The 14,326-nt window shown below is 33.9% G+C and overlaps 1 protein-coding gene across 1 annotated transcript in view; it reads right to left on the minus strand.

Annotated features, from left to right (window-relative positions):
* Nucleotides 1-4,250: 4,250 nt before the first annotated feature.
* Nucleotides 4,251-14,326, minus strand: part of LOC150094149 (leucine zipper transcription factor-like protein 1) — a 126,819-nt gene continuing 116,743 nt past the window's right edge. The window contains exon 10 of the mRNA XM_090411799.1: nucleotides 4,251-6,664. Coding sequence (XP_090267925.1) covers nucleotides 6,640-6,664 — 25 coding nt within the window. The 3' untranslated portion in view covers nucleotides 4,251-6,639. The remainder of the gene's footprint in view (nucleotides 6,665-14,326) is intronic.

The raw sequence follows: 14,326 nt of genomic DNA on the forward strand, positions 1-14,326 counted from the left end.
AAAAACCTGTTTACTTATACAAGGGGGGGGGTCTGGAAAGTTTGATAAACACTAGAACAAAAACGATATAAAGCACCTGATATAACCACAAGAAAGAACATAAGTCACCTTCATAACTTTGCTACTAGTATGTTCCTGTGGTTATGTTAGTTGCTTTATCATTTTTGTCCAGTGTTTATCAGAACTTTAAAGACCCCCCCCCCCCACCCTGTAGACAAAAATGAATAAGTTGTTCTGCTCCTAGATGTAGTAACTGCATGTCTGTGGAAGACTTTCTACTAATTTTTGGTGATTAAGTTGATATTATGCTAACCACTTCCTTTAAAGCAAGTTAACCTCTTTCATGCAGGAGAGGGGAGATAAACAGGGGGAGTAACCAAGTAAGCTTTTTTTTTCCCCTTTTTATTTAAAACAACCTCATTTTTTATATGCACTTGCAACTAGATTAAGAATGATGTTATGTTCTGATTTAGTCAGGCTATGTGCTCAGGAACACAACTTCACTTTTGTAAAATCTATATTAAAACAAATTGATCAGTTCTCTAGCCCTTGCCTTCAGACAGATGATATCATCCAAATTAGTTACAGAAATTTTCTGTAAGAAACCTTAAGTAGAAAGAAAATAACAACACTGATGTTGGGTAGCATGGCTTATAAGCAGCTACATTCCACATGTCATTTAGCTCCTGAAAACATAGTAAGAGCTAAAGATTTGAAAGCAGGTGATTATTTCATCATTAACTCAGAGTTTGAGATTAAAATCGCTTAACATTGGTCAGGATATTTTGTGTATGTGAGAGAGAATGCAAGAAATATTGCACATCTACATTTTGTAAATAAATTAAATTAATGGAAATGCCTCAAATCTGCCCTCAATTATATATATTCTTCAAGTCCTGCCTACTATAGTTAGATTACCAAATGCATGTAGCTATTACCAGAGAGGCATGTTTGGGTCTCTGTTTTTTTTTTTTTTTGACCAATTTCATATTTCAAATATATCTAGCCATCTTGCAGACAGAAAAAAACTGCAAGAATACATGGATAGTTTCTTACAGCAAATTTCCTTTATATAATAATGTTGTGGGCTACTGCACCATGGTTTGGGATTTGATCTGTATGGTCCAGTGCATATTGTGATTAGATAGATCGTTGAAGAGCTGCAGTATTGAGTGATTCATCACTCAATACTGCAGCTCTTCAACGATCTTCAACACACTCCTTGACTCAAATGATCATATTTGGACATGATGGCTGTTAAGTGTTGTGCAGTGTTATGGTGGGGGGAATGTTTCTCCTGCAATTCATCTTACCAGAGTATCCCAGAAAATTAGGTTATTTTCAGGAAAAGATTATTTTCCTGAAAATAACCTAGCTGCAATAAATGATTGACATTTTGCTGTATTTATGGGCAAAAAAAAAAACTACCTAAGTTATTAACAATAATAATTGCTAATCATGCAATAAACTGACGAATGGAAAGAATCAAAGTATGAAAGTGCGATGTAAAAAGACAGCATGAAGTGAATCACTATCTCTACTGTTTTTTTTTTAATCTAATGATATTAAAAAAGAAATATGAATGTTAATAAATGGAAATCGAACATACAAATCTGTTATGCAGATTACTGAAATACACAGTGTAACTAACTGAACAAATTTATACATCACAGTTACTGGGTAAAATTTTCACTAGAAGAAGAAAAGCAGTTTGTAATCATTACCAAATGAATGATACCACAATCTCTCCAACCAGATGTACAATGTAAATTAGAATTAAGCAAGACAACAAAACAGGTAATGAATTTGGGTATCTATGCATTTTGCTGAACTCTGACCTGAAAAAAAGTATAGCTTAAGTTATTAAAGAAACATTGTGTGAAGGTGTTGAACATTTCTGCTGTCAAATAAAAATATCTGTACACCAGCTCTCCAATTTTTAACAAAACTTTAATTTTTATATGCTGTTCATGTTTCAAGGGGGTACAGAGCATTTATTTAAGATATCCTTTCTTTTAGAAGTTACACATGTTTAAAATTAACCTATCTGCAGCAAAATCAATGCTAAAAAGATTATTTTACACATGTTTAAAATTAACCTATCTGCAGCAAAATCAATGCTAAAAAGATTATTTTCCTGGCTGTACTAAAAAATTGCCATTTTGTGAGTTAATCCTGTGCTTCTGAGTACAGATATGATCATTGTGTATGCTCTCTTTCCAGAACAAGTGTACACAAGTTTCACATATTTGACATGAAAATCAGCTATAAGTATACATATTTTCTTATAAGCTATACGACGATGAGTCAGTTATTTGGGGAGCAACTGAACATAACGTTGTCTTTTCTGGTGATTGTTCATAGTATAGTAAGAAGTGCATTTCATTGGTCATATGTGCAAAAGTTGGAGGAGAAATCTTGACCAATACCAAGAGATCAACTTTATCTTTCATTGATGGTCTGTCAGGTAAATTATAATGGATAAGAAACTATATTCTTGTTTTAATCCTTTACCCAAGCATAAGCAAAACAGTTGGAATGTAAAGCATGTTCACAACTAGTCTAACTTGTATAGAAGCTGTCGACTATACATTAATGGCCTTAGTATCCTATAATGCAAAGTACACTTTCTTTTGGACATGTGCTGTGCATTATGGGAAAGGTCACCATTCAGACTGGTTTCAACCTTTATTGATGTGTCATCAGTGGGAAACTAGATCCAGGCAGAGAATAAAGTTAAATCGATGCAGAATCACATATTTTCTATACACAAGTAGCAAAATGGAAATTTTGAACAGAACAGATCATATTTTTATGATCTCTTGTGAGGAAATCAAGATTTGTCAATCTCTTTAACATGAAATATCACATCTCCCCTTCTTATAGTAAAAATTGTGTGAATGCAGGTTGAGTAGTCTATGGCTTTCATGCTTTACTCTGTTCATAATTCTTGCCCAATATCTAACCTCCTCCCACATACATGCAAAATTATTATAAGTGGCCTGAGACAAGACTCCAGCTTCTTTCAGTCCTAGTCCAGAGCATTTGCAAAACAATCATTAACAGAGTGCATTTGACACTGAAAGAGCTAAATGTAGAAAACAACCTCTTGCACCAATTGTAATTGTACCTTCTGGTCCCTAGCAAAAACTATTAGGTATTATTTCTATCCATCTATGCTCCTACCTCTCTCTGAAGTAGAGTATTGCATCATTCTTTCATCCAGTTACTGCATACATAACCAAGGTAAATCACTTCTATTAGCATCATTTCATTACATTACATTCCACCTGCAGCCTTCCATCAGAAGAATCTCGAATAACATGATAATGAAAAGGCTTTGATCTTAATGATATCTCACTAACTGTGCTCAAGAGGTGTTCCTGGACAAGCGAGGTGGGGGAAAGGAACAATTGTCTGCCATCAAACTATCAACTTAGTGCTCTTATCTCTGTGCTGTCTGAAGTAGAGACAGCAAAAGTAATGGAGAAGAGCATCAACCAATGTCTTCAACACCTAGTGTGATTAGTTGACAGCCTACTGGTGGTCAACTAATTATTGACTGCCAATATGAATTCTGTCAGTCAAGGTCCACTGCAGATCTTCTTGCTTACATCAACAGCCTCTAGACATGCTATATGGAAAGGTTTAGAGAAATCATGCTGTTGCACTTGACATTTCCAAGGCATATATAATGTTAAGGTGTTCTCTTTTTACATCTTTCTGCCAATGCAGATGCTGCTTAGGGCTCTGTTATTTTACCTATCTTCATAACATAAATGACTTTCTTTTGTTTACTTTGTACCCTATGCAGCACAGTTTTGCTGATGATAGCACCACCCTCTGCTCTTTCTACTCACATGCCAAACACTGATTTCCAAACCATCCTAGAATGCTTCGAAACACAACTTTGTTCCCCCCCCCTTGCCAAAAAAATGGCTTTAGTTCACTCCTTAAGTTCTTAAACACAGTAGCGCATTTCCATAATTATTCATAATGGTTGCTGATCACTGTGTAATCCTGAAAGAAACAATATACTAGCATGTCCAGTTTCTTGATAATTGTTTCAGAACTCACACACACCATTCATACTGTTTTCCTAAAAGACCATAAACAATGATTTTCTATTTATCAGTATGCATGGATATGGTTTGTTTATATTTGATTGCAGTTCATGTATAATGAAAGTAGTGTTACATTGAATGACAATTTAGCTTTTTGTGAAGTAGAAAATACATGAGACCAAAGACTTAATTTCAATAATTTATTAAAAGAAAAAAAATTTTAAATGTTTTGCATTTCTTGGATATTCTAATGCAATCAAATACCAATAGACATTCCAAAAAATAATTTAAAGATGAATATTTCTCCTGAATAGATTTTGATACAAGCAATTTGCTTAGCATCCTGAACCATACAAAATATCACAAGCTTTGCAAACATATTTTTTTGCAAAAATGTGGTTATAGAGAAGTAACCTTAATTACGGTATTGGGTGAACAAACCAAGATCCTATTTTTTTCAGGGGGGGGGTGACTTGAACATGATTATATAATTTGCTAATGCAGCAAATGGTACAAAATCTTTTTTATGCAAATAAAACAGTATATACAGTATATAAACATACAAATAGGGCACTTGTGTGTGTATGTGTGGATGGCATATATATATATATATATATATTTGTAAAATATGCATAACAATTTTATCTATTAACATAAAAATATAAACAGGGTGCTTGTGTGTGCATGGCATATGCATATATTTATAAAATATACGTAACAATTTATACATAAATGTATAACAGGCTAGTAAATTACCAATTTAACAGTATAATTTAAACTATCATACATCTAGATAAATCTTCATTCAGCAAAACCAGGCATACAGGTACTGATGCACACACAACGTTCCAAAGCATTTTTATTGTTTTTTGCAAGAAATAATTAATTTGATATACACAATAAGTTTTCAGCTTTTGTAATTGAGCTGTCTGCCATGCAGACAAAATTCTCTTATTTCTCACATTGTAAAAACAAAGTCTAAAACATTGCATATTCTCCAAACAGAAATAGTAAAACAGATTAAAACCAAGATTAACCATTCAAAACAATAAAATTAAATATTAAGCTCTTACTGCTACTCATGTGGACATTCAGTACTTTTATAAAATGCCTCAAAAAATGATTGAATAGCACATTAGCATGTTTTTTTTTTTTTTTTTAAATATTTGGCAACAACAGCAGGTAAAAATCATTATAATGATTTTTTGAATACGGTATATTTTTTATTATTCTCCTAAATAATTATCACTATTATTTTTAAGTAGGATCCAGAGCATGGGTTATGCATATAAATGAAATAATTCACAAATTATAGTTTACCAGTAAACAGCAAATTTTCATATAATACGTGAAAAGTGAAGTCAGTCAAATATTATAACTAATCTTGAAAAGATTGCATCTCAGTGTTGAAATAAAATTATGAATAATTGCTTAATAAAACTAGCTTTGTAGAGCAATTCATAATTTTTCAAAGTATGACTATTATTGGTCACTGATGTCATATTCACTTTTGGATAAAGAGTGCAAGTTGTTTTACCACTAAATTATACATGCATCATTTCATTTAGGAATGCATGGGGAGAGATGGATCTTTAAACTATACAGTTGGAGTCATATAATTGGTAAGAAATGGTACAAATCTATTAAAGGAGAGAAAGCAGTTATGAAAAAAGGTAATCTGATGAGTTTGTAAAACTCGGTCAGAAAGGAGAAAAATATGGCATTTCGATTAAGATTGTAATAAAGTAAATTCCTATTTGTTCTGCTTGGCAATGTCTTTGAGGATATTAAGAGTACTTTTTGTAGTCAAAAATAGGACACTAGTCAGGTAAACAAATTATAGTTTAATCCTATAATTTAAACCTTCAACGGACAATGATTATACATTATTAAAAGCACTACTTATTTCATTTTATTTGTTCTGTTTGCTCTTGGTAAGCAAACAAAAGACCAAAGCAAAAAAAATAACTAAAAATATATACATACACAGTATTACAATTTTCCTCTTGCTTCCCAGAATGACACCAGAGAATTATATTACAGAAAAATGTTTTTCAATGAAACTATTTTTACATTATATGAAATTAATTTCTGTGGTAGACATTTGAAAAATAATGCCATCATAGAGACTACATTTTAATGGTCTGAAAGGGTGAATGAGGTGGGTACTAAAATTATAACAACAGCAATCACGCTAAGTAACTGCTTCTGCAACATCTTTCAAATCCTACAGTCTAACATGAAAATAAACATAAAAGCTTATTGTAAAAATAATATACAATTTGTTACTTTCTTGATGAATATTTAATTTTCATTTGGGATTTCCCAAATAATTCAATTCATCACAAGAAATTTATAACATCACAATTTTAGTAGCACTATATGGCAAAAAATCAAATGAATTGATTTGGTTGTTAAATTAAAACTGTTTCAATTTCCTGTGTATTAAGCCACTATTTTATTTTTTTCCTGTTTTGTGCATGTACCTTTATGACCATAGCCTTATCTAAGTGGATGCACTACATTAGGCAACAATATCTTATAACTGGCAGAAATGTAGGTGGATGGAACTGCATTATTGTTCAGCAACTTGTTCATACCTGAAAAAAAGATAGAGAAAAATTTTGTTTTTAAAAGTTTACTATTTAAACAGTCCCACCATCCCATCCACAAACCATATTATTCTGCATACAAGATATTTCAATGGTAAACATTTACTTGGAGATAGATGGCATATCTAGTGCACCAGATATTCAAGTTATTGTGAGTATTGTTGATTTAAAAAATCCAAATGCATTTTGTGTAGAAAGCAATATAACAAGTGATTAAAAATATATTTATTTCCCATCAATTATAAAGTAACTGCATGATAATTTTCAGTAGCCATTGGACCATAATATATTATAATTGCAGAAATAAATAAACTATGGATCATGAAGGAGATGGAGAAGTAAGCTATGAGCAAATGTATTATTATCTGAGACCTCCAGGAAAGCTATAAATCACCCAAACCAGCTATCATGCCTTCCCTTAATTCATTTACACTAGATGCACTCACTACCCCTAAGAGCAAATTATTCCACTCACTCACTGCTCTCTGGGAGAAAAAACTAGCTCTTACCCCTTTTTAGACTGTGAACAAACTTAACTTCCATGGATGCCCCTGTGTTCTCTCCCCACCTTCCATATATAATGAAAAATTTTATTAGTCGAAATGCTATAACACTCATTCAAAAGTTTATAGACCTCTATCATATCACCCCTCTTTCTCCTGTTAACCAGAGTCTGCAATCCACATACTTGTAATCTGTCCTCATAATCTGGATATAATCTTTGTAACTTTTCTTTGCACCATTTCCACAGCTTCTTTATTCCCTTGGAACCTGGGAGACCAAATCTGCACACAATAATCCATGTGTGGTCTTATCAAAGCCTTATAAAGAGGCAAAATGAATTCCTTATCATGTCAAGGTTTGCTTCAACATTGCAATTATCCTCTCAGTTGTATTTGTAACTTTTGCTATGTGACCTTTGAACGTTACATTCTTATCCACCAATGCACCAAGATCTTTTGCCTAGTCACCTATACAAGGAATGATGAGCTGTAAGGTTACAGGTACTAGTATGGTGCCCAAACTGATATGCAGGTTGGCTACTGACTGTGACCACTCACTATATGGGTCGTGCTGCTATGCGAGTTTAGCTAATTGCAGATGTGACAATAATTTTCTAGGTGTGCTGGGCACCCTCTCAAAGAGAGAAAAACCAACCTTAAAGATATATCTTCAGGTGAAATGCCAATAATAATCAAATGAAATACAACTGTTACATTAGTAATATACTGTTTAGCATGCAGAATTACAAAAAGTGTGAAAGACATAGAAATGTTCCATCACTTAATCCCCCCCATATACATCCAAGCATGGTTATTAACAATCATACTGAATTCCATAAAGTAGAAAAAATATATAGCAGAGGATCAGTAATAATGTCACACATAACCATTTGAGTGGTTCCTTAATTCCACCAAGATGACACAAAAAGCCAATTTTATTGCCTTTTTTTTTTAAAAAAAAATTATAATCCAATTCCACTTTTTCCAAATAACCAAATATAATTATATCAAGTTTTTTTTTTACTGGGTTGGAGAGTATATTATACTTGTAACCATTACACTAAGTTAATACTCAAGGCTCTGGCAACCCATTCACTACTATTACATAACTTCCTTGTTCTCTTTCATGTAATGAAAGTTTCTTAATCCTATAAACCCTTTTAGTAAATTAAGATGTTTCTGTCATATTTCACATTACCTATCTAACCCACAAAACCTTCAGTCTATCCTCATATGGAGTATTTCAGATCAGTCACTTGTCTCATGATCCTTTCCACTACTTCCTCATCCAAAATAAAACCAGGTGAAAAACTTTGTGTGCAATGTGGATGAGGTTATACCAAAGCCTAATAAAGGAGAATCATTATCCCTGCTAGTGAATAAGTTTAACATTCAAGTGATCGTTTTAGCTATGTCTTCTGAACTTCAACTCTCTGTCCCCTATTACTCTTTTATCTCTGGCCTCATTGATTTCTTCCATTCCACTTCTGTTTATCAGTCTTTTCATTCCAATGTGAATAATCTTACACTTTGTCATGAACTGGTAACTCTCAGTCTAGATTATCCACAGATCTCCTTAAATAATCTCCAGTATCTTTATACAATGGAAGTAGCCCAAGTGCGGGGTCTTATGGCATGCCACTGGTCACCCATCTTTTGATGTTTATTCAGCAGTCACTCTCTTATCCAATCCATCTCAATTTGCTCTAATTTACATAAAAGTTCTGTATAGTATCCTGACAAATGCCTTTGCAAAGTCTAGGATGAAAATAGTAATCTAATTTCTTGTCAATTATAATATACTTTCTAACTCAAACAGTTTATTTATAGCAAAAAAAAAAATACTATAAACTGTCTCTAATTCTAAGGAGAAGATTACGTTGGTACTTCAGACTAATTTTGATCTTCTGGGAGGTTGCTTTTATTTTATATAATTTATAACTACAGTCATACCCTGAAGTTATGTGGTAGGTGGGACCAACAAAAAGTGCGTAAGTTGAATTTGCATAACTCAGGTATAATTTTGCATACCATACAAAATATTAGTTAATTGGGACCAAAGGTTTACAAAAACACCTATATTTTTTAAAAAATATAATCATAATTGTAGTTTTTTGTACATAAATTTTCATTCCACCTTCAAAATCCTTAATAATGTTGAGTTTTGTTTCCAAAGTCAATGTTTTTCTTTTCTTGCTAGCTGTAGAAGAATTGGACTTGCTTCCTTTGGATGACATTATTATTTTTTATGTGATAAAATTTTTATCTAGAACATAACATTAAATAATCGTAAGGTTTGTATACTATAAAAATCGTGTATGAATGGAGACCGCATGAAACACGTCAGTGCTTGTTCACAGCATGTGCGACACTGGTGAATGCGGCTGGTGCCGGAAAGATATGACTAGCGGTGAGGCATGAAGCGGGACAGGAATACGTACATATATGAAACCGCGTAACTCCGGATTCGCGTAAGTCGGGTATGACTGTATAAAAAAAAAAAGATGCAGAGAAGTTCTTAATCTTTCTTGTAAATGTTTTATGGTACCATAAAATCAGATCAGAATATATATATATATGAGGGTTGCCTCCTTGTTTGTCTGTTTCATTTCCTGGTACAGGAAAGGCACCTTTCCAGAACAGATACTGTAGGCTACCCATTATTTTCACAGAATTGTCAGTGCCAGATTTCTCAATTTCTCTCTTTTTTATTGCAAAAAATAAAACAAATTTTTTTCTAAAATTTGTTTTATTTTAGTACTTTCTGAGCTGCAGGAATGTGCCTGCCTTTAGTATTTTGGAATTTCCTTAAGTGTATCAATGGCCTTGGGAACACAGATAAATAGGTTGAATGAGGCCTTTTTCTTCTGCAACAATACAGCAGCAAAGTGATTTGTATAAGAAGGTAAATGATGATTTGATTCTTATCATAATGTGTGGCATTATACATACCTAAGAAGATAGTGTGCTGTTCAATATGGGATAAGCTTGATGTGAAGTCAACTTCAATACATACAAGGAGCCTTATCATGAAGGTATGTATAATGCCACACATTATGGTAAGAATCATCATTTACCCTCTTATACAAATCACTTTGTATAAGAAGGTAAATGTGCACTTCGTAACCATATGCCTGGGGAAGGAGTGTCCTAGGTTCAATTCCCGTCAGAGATGTGAGGAGCTCAAGGATCTTCCTCAGCCATAGCCAAGTTAGCCAGTCTTGGGCGTGGACAGTAGGGTTTTTCCCCCAGTTTATCCTGGGGTTTTTCATTCCATAAAGCAGGCAAACTGGCCTTGCGAACTCAATACTACAGACATAGGATACACCAGGGTGTAGGGCTGACAATCTTATCCTGTGAATGGTTTGAGGTCCGATGATTAATTAACCCTCAACATCGCAAGGTAAAAGAGGGAGATGAAAGGAAATATAGGTTTTTGCAACTTCCAGCACATTTATTTTGAAATATGGTCAATTCTTAATTCAGATATAAAAATAAGGTCTCATCAGTAGGAGCCAGACCCAGGAAGATGGTTTTCACAGATGCTCTACATAAGAGCATCTGTGAAAACCATCTTCCTGGGTCTGGCTCCTACTGATGAGACCTTGGTCAAAACTGGGGAGGGTAGTCATCCTCCCTTAATGATTAGCATTATGGAATATCAGCCTCTATATATAAGTAGTTTAATTGTGAAGATATTTCATATGCAAACTTTGTCTGATTACATACACTTGAGTCAAGGATTAAACAAGAATATAATTTCTTGGCAAGTGTATTCACATCTGGCTTTTAATTTGAATCGATCACTAAACACAGCTTTCCTCCTCTTCATTCAGTTAGTGTTTCTGAACTGAAATGTGTACTTCTTTTAAAAGGCTGGCAGTCTAATAATGTCAAGCTTATTAACTAAGTGTCACTATTTCTAATATTGCAAAACTTTTTATTAATATGGCTTCTGCAGACTGGCAACCAGATACTATTCTAAATGAACCTAATAGTAATGTTTTTATGAGGCTTCCGTAAATGATCACGTAATGAATAATCTTACCATCATTACTCTTTGGGGATCTACCTGGAGGATATCAAGTAGTAGTGTATGTGTTTTGAGAAGGGGAGGGGCTTAAAATGCCACAATTTATTGAAAAGATGGAGGATTTTTCTGCATGGTCACAACATACAGATAACACTACATCATCTTCAACAGCTTTCTTCAGTCCACTACTGGACAAATGCCTCTCCATAAATGTCCATAACATCTTGTTATCTCATTGTCCCATCTTACCAATGGTCTACCTGGTTTCTGATAACCAGTTCTTAATGTCCATTCTGTTGTCAGACATTTTCATTACATGTCCTGCCCAGTGCCATTTGTTGCCTTTTATTACTAAGTCAATGTCCATTATCTTTGCATCCTTATCCAAGTATTATTCTCTTTTTCTAACTGCGTTATTCCAAAAATGGCTCTTTCCATTTTCTTTGTGTTGTTTTCAGTTTCTCTAGGTGTTAGACTCCAGGTTTCGCCACCATATGAATGAGGTTGTGATCTGGATTACTAAGGGGAGCAGTGACCTCAATAGTGTAACTGAGTGTTGGGCAAGTAGAGAGGACTGTCAGGGATTCTGAAAGATGGTTTGTTTTAAATCATACTTACAGCGAACAATTGTCAAAATTGGGGGGGGGGGGGGATGGTAGAAATAGCAGACATACCAAGAAATTAATTTCCTGTGTTACATGTTTCAGTAATTAGTAGAGACAGCAGATGAATGAGACAATGAGGCAGGAAAATGTTAAGCCACAGAAGATCAACCACCTTGTAGAGGAAGGAATCATACAGGGTGTAATTTGGAAACTAAGATGGGCAGTGGTTGTTCTCACAGATTTTGCATTGTTAACAAAACAGGGGATCAGATTTGGATGTCTGCAGGTGATTTATGCCAAGAATGTTAACAAAGTGTATGTGGAAGAACTTTTTTGTAAGTTTTTTTTTTTTGCATTTTAAGATGGTTTTGGAAGGTTTGTTATTTAATTTAACTACTTATTTAGGTTTAGTCTCATGCTGGTATTACAAAGGTGAAGAGAAAAAAGTATGGGGGGGGGAATACATACAGTGAGAGGAGACAGATTCTTAGATATGCTATCCATATAGAGAACATCCAGCCTCCATGTCATAATGTGGCCTCAACAGTGCCCCTTGCATATCATTACACAACTTGGCGTTACAGATTACAGTGAGATTATGCACCAGCTGATCAGGAAGCCTCCTAAATATACTGCCATCTGGTTCAGTCTTATACACTATGTGGCTGTCAGTCTGCAGAATTGGTCTACTGTACCCTTGAAGATGGGGGAGGTACTGGATCTACACTATGTTTGGCATGCCCTTGAGGCATATCACTTATGCTGCATTTTGAAGGATTGGAGGGAGAGAAACGAGAACCCCTTTCTCTGGGAAACAAATCTGACAACAGCTACTTCAAGAGTATGAGGCAGGAAAATGTTAACCACAGAAGATCAACCACCTTGTAGAGGAAGGAATCATACAGGGTGTAATTTGGAACCAGGCCTTCTATAACCTGGCAGGTCTAGTTGACATTTCCTCCAAATAGGAAGATATTTGTTTACAATGGGAATGTTTTTCTGTCATACCTAAAAATATATCCTTTGCACTCGATTCCAGTTACAACGTCTGACTCTTAGAGCCAGGTTTCGTTAATGTCAACAATTTTAGGCCACAATGTATTCACTAAAGCAACAAACTCAACCACTTAGCTACCTCCTCCTTGCTATTTTTTTTTTTCTTATACTTAAATCTATAGTCGGCTTGGCCCAGTTTGGCATTTCCCCACTGAAAATGCCCAAAGCCATAGTTAGTCAATCCATTCAGCAGACTGTGTGCACTGCTTTTCATATCACTATTATGTCTACATCCTCAGCATTCTTTCTCCCAAGATAATCTAGTTTCCCTGACTCTCTGCATTAGGTTCATTCCAATAAATAATTTCTCTAAGGCACCTGATGCCAAATCCATTCAAGTGCAGGCCATCCCTTATACAAATCTTTTCTACCATCAAAATCACTCCACACGCATTCAAAAACTCACATGCATTTTTTCTGCATAGCCTGCACACTGGGTCATTTGGTTCATTGCTCTCCTTCTTAACTCGTTACTATCAAATCTTAGTAATTAGCCAGTTATTTTAATTTCTTAGCTTTCTTTCTTCCATCAAGCCCTTCATATCCTCTCTCATACTATATTTGTCAATACTTAAATCATTAATGCCGACTGAAGATACTTCAGGCGCAAACTTTGTTTGCTTATACTTAGTTAAAGGATTAAACTAAATTTATTATAACAATACCATCTCTTTTCCTTTTTTTTTTTTTTTGTTTTTTTTGTTTTACTATTGCCTTTGTCACATCCTTTATTTAGCTCCTGGTACGATGTAGTGACTGAAGTGTAATTTAATTATCGAATTACCATACCATTTGACTTCTTTTTTCTTATAAGCTAATTGGCTTACCCTTATTATTATTAATATTGTTCACTGATAACTTACATCTTACCTTGCTTTCCTTTCTGTTATTTTTCTCCTCAGTTCTCTTGCCTTAGTTTAGTTCTTTTAAACATTTTTCTGCTTTCTCCTTTTCTGAATTATTCCTTTTGATCTTGAAATTTCATATTTTAATTTTTCTTCATTGATGTTAACAATACATAGGTTCTCTTTATTGGGTTCATGCTATTGTTATCCTCAGCTTTTAATGCTGCTCTCTTGTTCTGCCTATTTTTGGCATCATTTTTAAACTATCTAATTTAACAATATGTTAAATTAGATAGTTAAAAGAAATTAGAAAATTAAATTAGAAGATATTAGATTAGAAAAGTTAAAAGATTTTTAGAATTAGAAAATGTATCAAATACAATAAAAAGAGTAAAAATACATCTAATCTAAAAAATACTCAATAAATAAATAAAAAAAATTACCTATTTTATAAGAACCAGACTGTTTCAACTATTATAATGGTGTTTGCTGCAGTGAGCATCGACTGTAATATTTCTAGGCTATTTCATCTGTCTTTTTTACAATTGAATCAGTCTTCTTGCTATACAACATGTGTAATGAGGATGGGTATTTATCCTCGAACTGTG

Source organism: Typopeltis vanoorti, chromosome 22 (assembly GCF_054136105.1).
Source record: "Typopeltis vanoorti isolate ZY-2024b chromosome 22, IOZ_Tvanoo_1.0, whole genome shotgun sequence".
In the NCBI taxonomy this organism is placed as follows: domain Eukaryota; kingdom Metazoa; phylum Arthropoda; class Arachnida; order Uropygi; family Thelyphonidae; genus Typopeltis; species Typopeltis vanoorti.